Consider the following 17,390-nt stretch of genomic DNA (forward strand, 5'->3'; position numbering starts at 1 on the left):
TAAATAGAAGCTAGTAACTTCAGAGTTCTATGGGAGATGCATTGGAGATAATACCTAACTACATCATGACATTAAAAGATGGGCTTCATTAATGATACCCAACACATATTATTCAAATAATGCCACTTGTTTTATACTGATGATACACACATAAAATATGTTATATAAAGAAACACTAACTTTTCTCCGTTGCCCCAGGCAAACAAGGTGCCATCCTTACTAAAGGTATAGACTTTGCAATTTTTCCCAGATTCCCTGAAAATGACAAGAAAAAAAGTTTAATAAGCATTAATACTTTTCAAAAAAATATGGTTAAAAATTTACAATTTTACTACTAATTTAATGATTATAAACTTACATAAACTTAAGTAATTCCAAAATGCTTTAGTCTACCAAATGCCTTATCTCTTAAAATGCAGTGCCAACAACCACTGTAAAGTAAGGTGGAAATTGATGTTACATCAACAGATCAATCTTAAGAAGAAAACAGAGCCCTTTTGGGTGAATAACTAGTTTGCGTGAGAACTCAAAAATGTAAGTGAACGTGGAAGTCACTAGCTGTCAGCCCTAATCTTGAGAGGGTTGAAGGATTTCAATATGGAGACTGTGTGAAGAATGCCCCAGATCACCTGCATAACAACATAACTATGGACGGAATATCCTCAAGTAGCCATGAAGTGTCCCTGGATTTGAAGGACAAAGGTCTTCCATCAATTTCTGATGTATAGAGACAGGAAGTATAACAACAGTAAGTGTGGATACAATACTCTCTATAAAAATAGACCTAGGAAATCAGACTTCTTAGCAATATTCTATCCAATGATCAAAACTCTAAGTGCTGTATCTCTCAGCTGGAGATGGCTACTAGGAGTACAACTCCCAGTGATAAGGAACACAAACAGAAATGTGGATGTGGGCACACGTAGGCTGTCCATATGTGTAGTCACAGAAAACCAGAACTTCATAGCTAATAACCATTTAAATTATTAAATAACAAGCACTGAGAACTGACCAGTACAACCCCCTTAAACTGGATACTATCTTTACATTATTAATTCACCTAAAGATGACATTTGTGTTTCTGCAATCACATAATAACGGTAGCTTATACTCAGCATGTAGTTACTGAAACATTATTTTTGTCCTCTTCTCACATAAACAACTATGACCATCCTACACTTGTGCTGCACCTTATTTCGTTTAATACCCAATCCTTGGATATCCAGGTTTTTAAAAAATCCCCATGTCACTCTAGCGTGCAGCCAAATTTGAGAACCACTCATCTAAAAGCTTGACTAGAATCAGGTTGTTTTTTATTTCAACCTGCATAGAAGTTAAGTATCATGTAGTTCCCATTACTACCCACCAGGAGACACGTACTGTCTCCTTGTTCTACTCTTAGTGATGCTGAGACTGTGCTGGACTCATTACGTATGTGCCTGCTCAGACTCACCTTACCTTTCCTGCTTCCAGGCATCAGTTATTCAATGAAGAGACCTGGCCACCTCATCTCCTAACACCACTGGCTGTCTCAGACTCTCTAGGAGTGAGGGCCACATTTTAGCACGGCTTTTGCTATGCCTATTGCAGTAGCAGGAAGAGGAGTTCCAACACTCAAATTCGACCTGAATAGACCAAAAGAAGCTCCGGCTGCAGATACATTTCTTACGCTTCCTCTCCACAACTGAATGTTCTGAGGCACAGTGGTTCCTTATAGCCTCTCCAGAGACATTTTGCATGACCAAGCAGCCTGGCTATATTTTGTGAATCTGTGGTCACCTCAGTGCACCTCACAGTATATTTGCTTTCACATCTTCCTTGACTTATTCCCTTCTCTTCGTCCTCCCCCGCCAATTCCTGCTGCCTTGGGATTATACACCCCAGTGAAGGGCATGCAGCATAAAAGCTCTAACACAGACTTGTTTACTAGAGCAGTGCTTTTCAAATATCAACATGCATACAAATCACCTGAGGATCTGGTTAAAACACAGGTTCTGATTCACTAAGCTGAATCAGGGAGTGAGATGTTGTATTTCTGCACTGGCTCAAGGTGAAGCCAATACAGCTGTTCGTGGGCCCATACTTCCTGTATCATGGTTCTAGAGAACTGGGTCTAGTAAAAAATTGGGCAACAGATTCAGGTGATGTCAGCCTTATTATATAGTTCCCCATCGACAGTTCATCTAACAATTTCAGCATCTTTTGATGATCATTTGCCCAGATCAGTAGTTCTCAAAGCAGGGCCCCCAGACTTGCAGCTTTGGCATTACTGGAAAACTTGTTAAAAATTCCAATTCTTGGACCCACCCCAGATCCAAAGAATCAGAAAATCCGGGGAAGAAGCAGCAATCTGTGTTTTACCAAGCTCTTCAGATGATTCTGATGCATGTTAAAATCTGAGAACCACTGACACATGATTTCTTTAAGATTACAATGATTATCTAATCCCATCATTCCTTTTGTATTAACTGGAATTCTCCTATAAATAAGATTTCCTCATCAATAATTTGTTTACTCTGAAAAACTATTTGTACGGGAAAGGCAAAATAAATGCTTGACTCCTTCTCTTGATTTATCAGTTTTCAAAGTAATGAATGAGGACCCCGTCAACCTCCAATGCTGACCAATAAGATTTGGAGAGAGAGGAATTTTGGGGAGAGTGTTTATATACTTGAATGTCTTAATCCTTTCAGTCATGATTCTTCCCAATGCTCAAAATGTCCCATCTTAAGTTAGTGTGAACCCCCTAAAGTTGATTCCTATGACCCTTTAACAAAGTCCTGTTTGTCTTTTATAGCTTCCTTGCTTTTTGGCCCAAGATGTCTCTAGCTCAATCGGTATGTCTTCTGTTCTAGACCTAAAGTCAGTTGCTTCTGCAAGGAACTAGTTCCTGTTAGTAAAGAATGGTGTTTTAAGATCACAATCAAGCTAAAGGCTTGAACTCAAATATACTAATGTCTACATTTTTTCTTTTAAACATGCTGAAGCTATTATTTTCAAATCTAAAGATCGATCATTTTTCTTGATAAAGAATATGCATTCTTTCCATCTTCTGTTAATATTATATAACACACCCCAAGAAACCAGCCTATCTGTTCTTCCTTTTTTGTTCAGAATATGACAATAACAAAAATAATTTAGGATGTATCATATAGTTCCCTATAACATCAGTCAACAATATAAACCATACCTTGGAAACAAAGCACTTTCTGTAAAATGTGGTGGTCCATTTACCATGTACAGTCCTTCTGATCCTCGGACTAAAGAAACAAAATGGAAAGAACCACCATTAGTTTGTTAATAAATACTCAGTAATCACAAATATTTTAAGAAACAAAAAGCTTTTGGGGTGCCTCGGTGGCTCAGTCGGTTAAGCGTCTGCCTTCAGTTCAGGTCCTGATCCAGGGATCCTGGGATCAAGTCCCGCATTGGGCTCCCTGCTCACTGGGGAGGCAGCTTCTACCCCCAGCTCATGTACTCTCTCACTATCTCTCTCTCAAATAAAGAAATACAATCTTAAAAAAAAAATTTTCAAAGTATCATTGAAATTACTAAACATTTCATAGAACTATAGAATGTTAGCATTAAAAGGGTACATTTTTCAAAAAACTAATTTTTTTTAAAAAGGGTACATTTTTCTTAACCCTATTGCATGAAATCATGCAACTACTGAGAAATCAATAGGTAAAATGCAATGGAATGAATGTTTATCCCCCCACCAAGTTCTCATGTTGAAACCCTAATCCCAATGTGATGATGGTTTTTGGAACTGGGGCCTTTTGGAAGCAATTTGATCATAAGTAGAGACCTCATGAATGGGATTAGTGCCCTTCTAAGAGCCCCAGAGAGCTAGCTAGCTTTCTTTCTGCCATGTAAAGCTACAATAAAAAGTTGGCAGTCTGCAACCTGGAAGAGGAATTATTAGAAAACAGGGTGGCTGTGTGCTTTATACAAAAAACAAAAAAAACAAAAAACATAAAAATACAGAATATATTCAAAGTTCTTAAAAAAATGTAAGGCACTATTAATATATTTACAATTTCTCAAACTAAGAGGACAAGTGGGATGAGACACATTCATTTACTAAGTTCCCAGTAACAGTAATATCCTAAAAAGTAAAATGGAAACAGAGTTCAAGATTAAGCAAAAACATCAACAGAATTAATTATATATTTTTATTTTTAAAAAAAGATTATTTATTTATTTGACAGAGCAAGTGAGCACAAACAGGGGGAGCAGCAGGCAGAGGGAGAGGGAGAAGCAGGCTTCTCACTGAGCCTGATGCAGGGCTCGATCCCAGGACCCTGGGATCATGACCTGAGCTGAAGGCAGACATTTAACAACTGAGCCACTCAGGCACTCCACATTAATTACATATTTTTAAATGACTGAATCAGAAGCTTCTAAAGCTGAATCAAAGAAATTGATTCGTTCATCTGAAAAATGTTTACTGAGTAAAAAATAAAAACTACCTCCCAGACCCTCTGCTGAGTACCAGAGATACAACCGGGAAGAAAATCAGCCCTGTCCCTGACCTCATTAATCACATAATTAGTCAAATACACGGAATTCTGTTAAGTGTGCTTAGTGCTACAAAGTAATGATCTATGGGGCTAATCCAGCGAATAACAGGAGTTTTGATCTAAAAATGGAAGATCAGGGAAAGTGTCCTTGAATACAGGATTTGTGTGCAGAGATCGGGAGGATAGGTAGCAGTTAACAAGCAAAGAGAACAGGAACAAGTGCAAAAACTCCATGGCAAGAGAGACGACAGAGCATCAGAGGAATGTAAAGAAGGCCTTTATGGAAGTAACTGGAGCTGGAGAAGCAAACAGGGCTCAGACCAAGCATGATCCTGTGGCCTAAGTTAGGCAACACTGGTCTGTAGCCTAAGGTGGGAAACTTCAAAAGGGTTTTAAGTGAATTTCCAGAACCAGATTTGCATTTTGAAAAGGTCAATCTGGTCCAGTGCAGAGAATAAACTGGAAGAGAGTAAAAGTGGGTAAGACTTTTCAAGACAGTTCTGCAGAGGTCCCATAAGAGAGTATGGAAACTTGGACTGGTGGGGAGCAGTGGAAATGGTGAATGAGTGTTGAATATTTAGGAGATAAAACTGGCAGAACTTGGTGGTAAGTTACTATTTTATCAGCTACAATTCTTGCTAGCAGCAACAGTTTAAGCTCTGAATAGAAGAGAAACTTAGACTGAGGTTCATGGTTTAATTCTATCTGCTTCCGTTTCTGCCAGCTGTTCACAAATCTTCCATTCTTCTCTTTACTGAGAAAGAAGCAAAACTGGTAAATAGCGGTCACTCTTGGCTCCATTTCCCTTCTCATTAACAATGATTTTCTACCTGAGAATTAACTAGCTCAATTTTCAGATATTGAAAGTAATATAACTTACAGTCCCAAAGTAAGTAATTTAAAGTCAGAAAGTTATTAAGGAAAAGAAGCACTGATGAGTAAGACAAAAACCTATACCCTCACGGAGCTTCCATTCTAGTGGCGGGACATAAGATAAATAAACACGTAACTAAATAATGAGTTTCTTGTTAAATATCCACAAGTATGCAAGTCGATACCATGTTTCCTCACATGCAGAGCACTAGGCGGAATTGTCGAACTGTTGCAGGTCATTTGGCCTTGACTAGAATGAAGCCCGGCAAAGTGTTCTGCATATATCAAGATCTTAACTCCTAACAATACACGGCTTACAAGGCTCTATATGATCTGGTCCCTGCACAGCTCTATGTGCTAGGCATTAGGGATTTAAAAAAAATGAATCCATAACTGCACTCAAGACAATAATTTCAAAGGAGCTCAGGCTATCGCTGTGCCTTGACTGAAACACTGAAGTTACCTATTTTAAAAATCTCGAATGACATTCAAATACATTTTGTGCCAGAAAATGTCTCCTAAAAGATTTTAAAACTACGAACTATAATTCTCATCACTTAGAATCAAAATTCTCTTACTACACAGGCAAAATAGTGCTATTTCTCGTCACCAAATCATTTGCTGTAGTATCATGTATAACACATTAGCATTTAGAAGAAAATAGGCCATCCTTTTCTTAATACTATAATAATGGTTTTAACAAACATTTATTTGAGGGATCAATAAAAAGTGAATTTACCAAACTAGGGAGTTTAGTTACCAAATTAGACATTATTACTAGGTTACATAAAATTGTGTCAGCCTAATGAGGTGCCTCCCACAAGATGCTACTGCAAATTTAACACATTAAGGGCTCTCTTATTTACATACAGGCCTAGGAAAATAAAAGAGCATATTGTCAGTGAAGCCCCAAGGAAGCTGCTGTGTAATTAGAAAACGTGCCATATGATGATGCAACCACACCATGTTGTCGCCTTAACCGCTAGCCCTGAGAACATATGCCTGAAGTGACTGGCAAAAAAGAAAAAACAAGCTTTATCGACCTCATCTCAGCTTCTCGTGCTCTCATGAACTTGTAACTAGTGACCCTGGTCCTCCATATTTGTTCACTTTGCTGTTATCACCAACCACAACGTTTACTTGGGGTGAAATTCAAAGTTTTTGTACATTATACAGCTGACCCTTGAACAACACAGGGGTTAGGGGTGCTGAATCCTGTGTAACCGAAAATGCAAGAATAACCTGACTCCCCCAAATATTTAACTACTAATAGCCTACAGCTGACCAGAAGCCTTACTGATAACATAAATGGTCAATTAACACATATTTGTGTATGTATTATTTATTATATTCTTACAATTGAATAATCCACAGAAAAGAAAGTGTTAAGAAAATCGTAAGGGAAATAAATTTACAGTGTTGTACTGTATTTTAAAAAAATGTATAAATGGACCTGCACAGTTCAAACCCATTTGCTCAAAGGTCAACTGGACTAAAGTGGTAGCTATACTGGAGAACCCATGAAGGTAGCCTTCTGACCAGAGCAGTGGGAACTTTCAGACCATTCAGGGCAACCAGTACAGGTTTTCCTTTTCTAAAATTTCTATTTCGTATCTACTTACCAAACTAAGACCGGTGGAAAACTCCAAAGGATCTACTATAGACTGTTTACCACTCCCCTCATTCAAATGTTGAAACTTAATCCCTCATGTGGTGGTATTTGGAGATAGGCCTTTGAGAGGTAATTCGATGAGGGCAGCAGAGCCCTCAGGAATGGGATTAGCACCCGTATCAAAGAGACTCCAGGAAGCTCCCTTGCCCCTCCCCCTATGAGGACACAGCAGACCTGGGCTGTCTGTGAACCAGGGAGTAGACTCTCAGGGACACCGCATCTGCCAGTACCATGGAGCAGACTTTCCCAGACTGCAGAAGTATGGGAAATAAATGTTGTTTAAGCCACCTACTCTATGATATTTTTGTTACCGGAGCCAGAATGGACTAAGACAGAACAGGAGTGAGGAACAAAAACTACTTAACTCACACTCTTTCATACAGATTGTTAACTCAAAATCTTAAAAGGCAACACTTGACAGAAAAGTCAGTGTGAAAGTGTCACTCTTGAGTGTCACTCAAGTAGCAATCAGTCTCATGTGGTTTTCACTTCCTCGTTTCAGTGTGTTTCTGGAGAAGAAAAATCTTCAGTCAAATTGATCAACTGCTTTTCAACATGCACATGTTCACATTCTAAATAAAGAACAGTTTTAAAACAAAAATCCGAAAGTTGTACATTCTGATTCCATTTATATAACTCTTGAAATGACAAAATTACTGAGGACAGATCAGTGGATGCCCATGGTTAGAGGTGGAAAGAGGGTCTGACTATAAAAGGGGAGCATCTTTTTCTTCTTTTTCTAGAGAGAAAGAGCATGTGTCCAGTGAGGGAGGTGGTGGTGCAGAGAGAGAACCTTAAGTAGGTTCCACATCCAGGACAGAGCCTGACATGGGGCTTGACTTCACCACCCTGAGATCATGACCTGAGCTGAAATCAAGAGTCGGACGCTTAACTGGATGAGCCACCCAGGCGCCCCAGGGTAGCATCTTCTTTGTGATGATGGAGCAGTTCTATATTCTGACAGTGGTGGTTACATGAATCTACATACGTGATAAAATTTCTTAGTACCATATACACACACAAACTGGTGAAATCCAAATAGGGATTATAGTTTAGTACATACTACTGTACAAGCACCGATTTGCAGGTATTAATAATGTACTATGGTTATACATTATCACTGGAGAAACCTAGATGAAGGGTACATGAGAACTCCCTTTATTGTTTTTGTAACTTCTTCTAAGTCTTAAATTATATCAATATATAAGGCTTTTTAAAAGACCATCATTTTTAATAATGTTTGTTCACAATATGGCAAGAAATTAAACCAATCAAAAGTTTGGGGAAAAGTTTTTCTTTTTTTTCCTTCTTTTTTTTTTTTTTTTAAAACAGATTTTATTTATTTGAGAGAGACACACAGAGGGACAGTGAGAGGGAAAAGGAGACTGCCCACTGAGCAGGGAGCCCGATGTGGGGCTCGATCCCAGGACCCTGAGATCATGACCTAGCTGAAGGCAGACGCTTAACCAACTGAGCCACCCAGGTGCCTCTGGAAAAGTTTTTCAACATTTCTCAAGAATGGATTTACTTGGGAACACCGAACAAAAGTGTTTCATTAAAATAAAAAATTGAATAGATCAAGATTTTGTACTAAGGTAAAAACAAAGTCCATGAAACAAAAGTACAAACCACAGCTACTTTAAAACTGGTGAAACTGTTGGTTTTATTCTTTATACCAGATATGTCTATTTTAGGGGAACTAATTATCAATTGAATTCATCATAAAAATAATATTGAGTCACTACAGTCTTGTTTGTACATATAAATCACTATTTAAACCAAATATTTTATTTCATACGTTCTTACACAGAAGCATAACTATGAAAAAGTGCTGTAAGACATTTTGGAACACTAAGATACTTTACTAGATTTAATCAGTTTGAGTAACTTATACAAGAATAAATGGATATACAAAGTGTGTTAGAAGACACACAAAATCAGATTCATAACAGAACATAAACTATATCACAAGTTAATAAAAGCAAAAATAAATATGGATTCAAAAGTTCAATAACGAAAACAATTTTTCTACATATGACTTTCTAATGAGGAATTTATTTTAATTAGAAGTGACTGAATGTGCAGTACCTATCAATGTAGGACAATAACTCCATTTTGAAAAAATTACCTCAGTGGCCTCAACCAGATTAGAAATACAGGTTTCACGTAATAAGCTGATTAGAAATATGGGTTTCACATAAGGGCCACTGTTTTATATGCCTGGCATCCAGGACCCACCTTTTAGAAGACTCTAATTTTCCAGGGGAAACTATCCAAGGGTGAGAATATAATTTGGTCCTGGTGATTCGATTAAAAATTGACTGATTCAAAGATGAGCAAGATCCAGCCGAGCCAAGCCAAAGTCAACCAGCATTGAGACTGGCAAAAAAATGTGCTTTCCTTTGGGGCTGCTGAGCTGGTTGAATGTAAATATGGAGAATGTTAGCTTGAGAATGAATTTTGTTTTAAATATTTATTTATTTATTTGAGAGAAAGAGCGCACACATGCAACCTGGAGGGGCAGAGGGAGAGAAAGATGGAAAGAATCCCAAGCAGACCCCCCCAGCCCAGAGCACAGAGCCCACAGTGCGAGGCTTAATCTCAGGACCCCAAGACCATGACCTGAGCTGAAATCGAGTCAGATGCTCAATGGATTGAGCTACCCAGGCGTGCTTTGGCTTTGTGTCATTTCCAATTAAAAGTTGTAACTAACAAAATTTACTGTCCAAATTAATTTAAACTCCAAAATCCCATGAGTTTAAGTTTAAAAAAAGATGTTGGAAGTAAAAGAATCTATTACTGGCTGAAATATCTACACTAACAATGCTTAAAAAATTAACCAGTGTGTTCAAGTAAAAGAAAAATGGACCATGGATTTAAATGACTAAATACAATCCTGATTCTGCTAATTTGCAATGTGAATCTCTTTGGGCCTCTATGAATATGAGAATATGAGGAAAAGAATGACTATCTCACCTTTAAGCTCTTACGAAGTCCTTGATTTTAAGCATTGTAAGAAAACTGTCATTCTTAGTTAATCTCACTATAAATGAAGTGATTATCCTTCATTATTTTATTCCTCCATCAAACATCTAGAGTGTCTATTGTTCACCATGCACTGTACCTGGTACTGAGAAGATAGGGATGAGTAAAACTTTGCCCCCGCCACCAAGGAGTTCACAGTCTAGCAAGGCAGAAAAGCATCTAAACAATCAGATAATTAACCTATGTGGAAAAAAAAAATTCAAATATATATGAGGTAAAAAAAATAGCCTGGGATTGACTGATCATCTGGGAAGAGTGAAGAAAAACTTCAAAAAGCAATGATGTTTGAAATGAATTTTAAAAGATGAAAAGATGTAAGCCAAATTAAGAGGAACAGGATAGTCCTAGACTGAAGAGGTAGACTTTTTGAGGGTTTTATAAGCAGTTCAATATTGATGAAGCACAAAATACGGTGGGGGACAAGGAGATGCAAAGAGCTCTTCAAGGATTATGAAGGGTTCCATATGCTATGCTAAACAGGATGGAATTTACCCTGTTAGCACTGAGAAGACCCTGTAAGGATTTTTAAAGGAGAAAATTTATCAGATAAGTTTAATGTACTCGTTTTTACTAGAGTTCAAATAAGCATTCCAAAACTGTGAATAACATACTAGTTATCTTCATGAAGCTAAAGAAAAAAATTCATTTAATTACGTAATTATGCCTTTTAAACAGCATCTGCCTGCCATAATCATCTAACAAATTATGTCAGTATTTGATAAATATCTGATGGACTGCAGTAGCCAGATTGATATGAGTGGATGTGGTGCTTAATAATAAAGATGTTAAAATGTAGAATGGGAAAAAGTGCAAAAGTCTTTTAAGGTTCCTTTCAAGTCTCAGGGGACATAACCCCCTTCCTCAAAAGTAGGCAATCTTTCTGTTAATGACTTTTTCCTTCCGTGCAAGCTATCCATGACTTTAAAAAAGCCTCTATTCTTTTCTCTCCCAACTTTCCTCTCTTTATTTGATACTCATATGAGAATCCCAACCACTACCGTGGTCCAGTCTTCCCGGACACAGTCCAAGACTAAGTTAATTATCTTTTCCAAAATTATAAACTCTGCCTCCTCTTCAAAATCTCAGGAATCCTCTCATGTTCAAATTCGAAAAAGCTCACAATCATTTCAACATCAAACGTTGCTAGATCACTTCTATAATGCTCACTGGTACAACCCCAGAGCACACTTTTATCACTTTAAATTTACACTACCACAGCTCTACCCTCTCTATCCGGTCCTACAAATCTCATTAAAGCAAGCAGCGCAGAATTGGGTATTACTTAAGTCCAGGTGTATTTAATGTGTGTGCTCATCCTAGGGACTTATTAAAGAGATAAACGATTTCTCACTGTCAACAAGGTCTGTCACCAGTTAAGGGTTCGTATAAAACCAGTGTTGTACACCCGGGGAAACAAATTAAACAAGCACTTTCCGATCTTATTTTCCTTCCTCAATTCCAGTGGAACTTGAAGCGACGGGGAGGAATGATGGATGGGCCAAAAGGGAGGGGAATGCTGGAGCCCAGACGCGGGGGCCTCACTTCCGATTGCCACGCTACACCAAGCAACCCAAAAGGCCCTCTAGCTCTTCTACAACCCACAAGGAAAGGTGGATCAGACACCAATGTTTCTCGAGTTATCCCCAAGAGCAAAGACATAAAAACAAACTGCTCTGAAAAACAGTCCCTTGCTCGTTCAGGACTTACCTGTCAGGAGCGGCGTGGACGGCGCCATCTTGTCCCGGAAAGAGAAACCCACGCGCTTGGGTCAGAGTTCACGAGGGCCAAACCCGGCCCCTACACGTCTCCTCAGGCGTGGAAACCGCGCATAGCTGTTTCCGGTATCACAAGCCTCGGGGCCAATTCACTTCCGGTTGGAGAGAGCCCCAGAAAAGGAGCCCGAAGGCGCACGCGCAGCTCCGGACAACGCTTTAAAGAGCGTCGGGGGGTTGGGTTAGGGCCCGTGCGCCCGCCTTCGTCCTCTTTCTGCTTCTGTTTTAGCAGGCGGAGCTCACACTTCCGCGGGGTGGAGCCCGTCCAGTGCTGACGTTGGCAGCCGAACCTGAAGTAGTTCGACGCTGCGGACAGCGCTGCCCGGTTGTTGCGTTGCATTTCCTTCCTCTTTCCCTCCACGCTCCCGGCGGCGGCCAGAGCGGCGGCGCAAGAATATCCCGGCGGCCTGCTGTCGTCCCGCGCGCCCGCCTCTCGGCCGGCCAGTCCGGCGTCGTCAGTCACTCGGAGGCCCGCGCCCCGTTAGCGCTCGGCACTCGCGCTCGCCTAGCCCAGGCCCAGCGGCCGGAGCTAGCGCCCCGCCTGAGAGCCTCCTAGCTCCGGCGACGCAGGCACCAGGAGCAGAGCGTCGAGGCGGCCCAAGGGGAGGCGAGCGAGCGAGTCCAGGGGGTGGCTGGGCAGGTGGTGGCGCCGGGAAGATGGTCGCCAAGCAGCGAATCCGTATGGCCAACGAGAAGCACAGCAAGAACATCACCCAGCGCGGCAACGTCGCCAAGACCTCGGTAAGGAAAGAGCAGGCGCCCCTCGGTCCAGCAACCTGGGCTCAGGCCCGGGTCGCAGGGCCGCGTCGAGTTCTCCCCCAGACCCGAGGCTAGGGGACCGAGGCCACAAGCTGGACGCTAAGTTGGCGGGGGCAGGCTGGGGGGAGGGGGTTTGGGAAGGTGGGTGCTGGAGCTTGGCGGTTCGGGAACGGAGAGGAAACCTGTGAGTTGAGAGGACCTGGTCACCTGGCCCGAGGTGTAGGCTGCAGGAGCCCGGGGTCGGAGCGGGGTTTTGCATTTGAAAAGGGAATTTTCATTTTTGCAGAGAAATGCTCCCGAAGAGAAGGCGTCTGTAGGACCCTGGTTATTGGCTCTCTTCATTTTTGTTGTTTGTGGTTCTGGTAAGTGTTTTGGGGCTACGATTGGGTAGGGCGTTGGATGTAGGGTTTGGATGACGTGGTGACCCATCAGTGGTGAATCGTACCAGCGTAGTTTTCAACTCACCTGCCGGGAGCCCCACATAAGTCTCTTTCATCCGAACGAATTCCTTGTCCCACATATGTACAGAGGGGGTGCTCCAGAAACTTCTCACAGCTTGATTTGTGCTCACAGGAGATCAGAAAACGAGGTCAGATCCTGTTAGTAAAGATCAAGTTGGAAGAAATTTAGACCAAAACAAAAAACCCTCATGGAATGAGAATTCAGAATGTTTTGCAGTCTCATTATCCATACATTTGCAAAAAGCTTAGGAACGTGTATGCATGGACGTTGAACTTAATTTAACGTGTCCCAGAATCTAATGTCTTTTTATCAAAATTGGGTATATTTTATAAAGTAAAGCTCTTGCAAAGAATTGATTCCGCATAAAGGAAACGGACCTGACTTAATGTATGAGATAAATGTTTTTAGATTAAAGAAACGTTTGACATATGGTAGGAAAAATAAGTTATCAGGTTAGCCTGCTGTTAATAGATTCTTGCCTCTGCAAATTACAGAATATCTTTCCTCTCTCCATTTATTATTTTAATGTGCAAGTTGTTGATACTGAAGTACATGTTTCTGTTTTTTACATTCTGACGTTATAAAGTCACTGAGGTTTCTCTTAAACATTTCACTTTGCCTGCCTCCTAAACTTACTAGTAGAAGCTTTCTTGATAAATGGCCAAGAGCCAAGCAATTTATATAACCTAAAGATTATCAAATTTCAGCTTTGTGAGAATGAGGAAACATGGTTATATTACAGGCCAGGCCTTAAAAAGACACTTAATATTTTGGGAATAAATCAAAATAGTTCTATGCTAGAAAAACCTGTTTGCTTTGGTGCTTTAAGTTCTTTCTAAAACGATTGTGTCTTGCAAAATTTCTTGGGCATTTAGACATAAAATTCAGAGAACCTGAAATTTAAAAATATAATTTAGACATTCAGTTGTTAGAGTAGGCTTGTCTTCATTTTTTATTTCAATGAAGTTACATAGCATTTGCAAGTAATTTTAAGGGTGCTCTTGGATTCTTGTGAACTACCGTAATAAGTATTTGTCAGTTGCCAGACCTATTTTATTCAAAGCGTGCTTACTAAATCATTTGCTCTTTCTCTTTACAGCAATTTTCCAGATTATTCAAAGTATCAGGATGGGCATGTGAAGTGACTGACCTTAAGATGTTTCCATTCTCCTGTGAATTTTAACTTGAACTCATTCCTAATGTTTGATACCCTGGTTAAAAACAATTCAGTAAAGCATCCTGCCTCAGAATGACTTTTCATATCATTCTTCATTTGTCATTCCAAGGTTTCTTCACGAGTCATTCCAAGTTTTCTAGTCCATACCACAGTGCCTTGCAAAAGCACCACATGAATAAAGCAATAAAATTTGATTGTTAAGCTACAGTAGTGGACCCTACTTATTCAATCAGTAGAGTAAATTTTTTTTAATGTGGTTATTAAAACGGTATCCAGTATAGGTAATTAGATTAAATCTATGTAGACAGGGTCTAGATTTTGTTAACCCTAACGTGTAAATGCAATTAGCTTAATTTAAAATTTGGAGTTATGGTTTTTATATAGCTAGGCACTTTATTACTGTATCTTAAATTGAAAGCACACTACCATATAGGGTCATGTAACTGTCCTGTAATAAAGTGCTTATAATGGAACAATTACACAGTTAGCCTAGTTTTCCCATAATCTTTAGCACCTAAATTTTTTAAAAGCTAAATGCTTAATATAAAGGGAGATGCTTATAGCTACAACATCTATTTTAACAATATTATTTCTGTTACACTGCCTTGGGTTTTGCATGAGTAATTATACTAACCTGAAATGCCGTAAGAAAACAACTTGATTGAGCATTTTGTAACTTAATGAGTCACTTCGTTTTCACTAAAAGCTACCATGGTGGAGTAAAGTCAGGGAAAGTTTATGTCACCATTGATTTCACTAGAATTACTTTAATATATCAAAGGGGTCTACTATGCTAGACAACATTTTAGGGAAAAATACTACTACAACTGGGTGTCTCATCAGGACATACTGATGAGTCCAATATGCCATAAGACATCTTAGCACATTAATAGCACTTTTAATACCAAAAAAGGCACATCAACTAAAAAGTTAGTTTGGAAATAATTTTTTAGATTTATGATGAAAATTTTGTTAGGGTACTAGATACGTCAGACTAAAGTACCATCTGGACTTAAATGGATTTACTGATAAGGATCAGTCTTTAGTCTTCCCTTTGTTGTATAATTTTAAAGGTTATGATTGATCAAAGTTTCTTTTTACTAATGGTAAGGGTGAGAAGGCAGGTTTTGGGTTTCCTGGTACTGTTGAAAATTGTTAAGTTTTGGCTATTTAAATACATAGTGTAACTTGATTTACAAAAAAAAAAAAAAGCCTGAGAGGTGTCTTTATGTATCAATGAATTGGAAAGAAAGCTGCTCATTTGCTTTGTTAATTGCCTCAGGATATCTCTTTTAAAATAAGCTGTTTTAAGAGGAACAGAAGGGAAATCTGCTGCCTAGTCATACACAGTGTGAACCTCAGAGAGAGCTTCTGATACCCCTAAATATAAGGGTAGAATGCGGGAGAGGAGCAGTTAAGGATGTTTAGGAACTTAACTACTCAAGAAATAGGGAAGGAATCAGCTGACCTTGGACCAGCAGGTTTTTATCTGCCTTGTTACCTGCCTTTCTTACCCAGGAAATCAACCCTGTACTTGTTTCCCTCTTGGAAGCAAGTGTCTTGGTTGACTAATTCTATTTTACTGTAACTTTAAAAATGAAAGTTATTGTTCTAAATTTATAGCAGGTGCCTTATTCTTTGCTTTGAGTCAAACCATTCCATATTAGAATTTCCCCTGGTTTACTATAGATAATTGGCTTTAAGATGTTAGGGTTTTTGTTTCTGTTTTTTAATTGTACAATGTTTATTAATTTGTTAAATTGCTATAGCTAGCAATCATTTTACATATGTAAAGTTGCATTCCCTTTGTATTTCATGTGTAATTTCCTAATTGAGTACATTTTATATTAAGGATGGAATATGCATGTTTGGGTCAATGAAAGCTGTGTCTTATTTGATTTATCCTTTAAAAATAAAGTTCCCTGAATATTTCATGCCTTCTAAAAGGAAATGATTTTACAGATTTCTTATCGGAGTGTACTTTTTATGGTCAATAGAAAATTATTTTAAAGAATGCCTAGTATTATGTTGTACTTGAGTTAAAATAAATAGTACCCAGAGACACAGATTAAAAGTTTATAACTGGGAATAAGTAGCAAGAAATACATTAAAAGCACAATAAATTAAATAGTTCCTTTCCTAGGATTTACCCTCATTTCATTATCCAAGTCTCATTCAAGGAAAATCACAGTTCTTTCGGTCTCCCTTTCCCAGTTGAATTTTATGTCATCCAGTGTTGAACACAGCATGATAATATTGGGAGGTTGTCTACATTATCCAATTACTCTTTGTCATTTACCTTTAACATTTCAAGGAGTTGTCAATGATTTCATTGTATCTGTTGGGATGTATATAATGTTACTCAAAATAATTGAGTGGGCTTCCAAAATAAGGAAAGCTTTTCATTGTAACAGGATGTATTGTAATGGGCTTTGACTTACATCAAAGAAGTGTGTATCTTCAACTGTGGGGGGCCCGGGGGGCCACAGCTCTTCTCACTGAGGTTACTGGGGTCTTGCTGGCACAAAGGACTATCCTGGAGAGCTGGATTGTGTTCTTGGGAGGGTCATCATCAACAAAATTGTATTACTCTTACAGCATCTGTAAAATTTGGAGCATCAAATTTTCCACTTAGAAATTGTTGTGAAGTTTGATTTGTCTTTACCTACCTTTTTAGTTTTTTAACTTACTGTTTTAGATGCAGACCAGAACTTCGACAAGCAGGGGTTGGGTTCAACAGCAAATTCTGTGTCACTCCCTTAGAGAATCATTTCCTGTCAAAACTTCATCCCGCTCTAGCTACTTGTAGTGCTTTACCTTCAGGTTGAATTAGGACAGAAACGTCCTAATTTGAAAAGAATACTAATGAGCAATAAAAGGCTAGAAGCCAAGCTGAGGGGGAAAATTCAACTATCTGGACTTAGTTAATTCAAAGTAAATTTGTGTATTGTACAGAATCCTAAAGATAGAAAGGACATGGACAGTTTAGTCCAACTGCCCCAGTTTACAGAGAAAAAATTCATTTATTCAGTGAATATTGATTTATGTGCCAGATACAGAGTTACAGCTGTGAATACAGAGTCCCAGCATTGAAGTTATCTTCCAGT

General features: G+C 39.0%; 2 protein-coding genes across 3 annotated transcripts in view; one reads left to right on the plus strand and one right to left on the minus strand.

Moving 5' to 3' along the window:
* EIF2A (eukaryotic translation initiation factor 2A) overlaps nucleotides 1-11,972 on the minus strand; it is a 32,755-nt gene extending 20,783 nt beyond the window's left edge. The window contains exons 1-3 of one of the 2 annotated variants that reach the window (XM_002923452.4): nucleotides 11,821-11,972; nucleotides 3,191-3,260; nucleotides 181-255 (exon numbers count right to left, since the gene is read on the minus strand). In XM_002923452.4, coding sequence (XP_002923498.1) covers nucleotides 181-255; nucleotides 3,191-3,260; nucleotides 11,821-11,848 — 173 coding nt within the window. In that variant the 5' untranslated portion in view covers nucleotides 11,849-11,972. The remainder of the gene's footprint in view (nucleotides 1-180; nucleotides 256-3,190; nucleotides 3,261-11,820) is intronic. The other variant, XM_019804021.2, reaches the window with a different exon arrangement.
* Nucleotides 11,973-12,184: 212 nt separating this feature from the next.
* Nucleotides 12,185-16,229, plus strand: SERP1 (stress associated endoplasmic reticulum protein 1). Its single transcript, XM_002923455.4, has 3 exons — nucleotides 12,185-12,626; nucleotides 12,931-13,006; nucleotides 14,206-16,229. Exons 1-3 carry the CDS (start codon nucleotides 12,543-12,545, stop codon nucleotides 14,244-14,246), a joined length of 201 nt encoding a protein of 66 aa, XP_002923501.2. The 5' UTR covers nucleotides 12,185-12,542; the 3' UTR covers nucleotides 14,247-16,229.
* The last annotated feature ends 1,161 nt before the right edge of the window (nucleotides 16,230-17,390 follow it).

This window comes from Ailuropoda melanoleuca, chromosome 1 (genome assembly GCF_002007445.2).
Source record: "Ailuropoda melanoleuca isolate Jingjing chromosome 1, ASM200744v2, whole genome shotgun sequence".
In the NCBI taxonomy this organism is placed as follows: domain Eukaryota; kingdom Metazoa; phylum Chordata; class Mammalia; order Carnivora; family Ursidae; genus Ailuropoda; species Ailuropoda melanoleuca.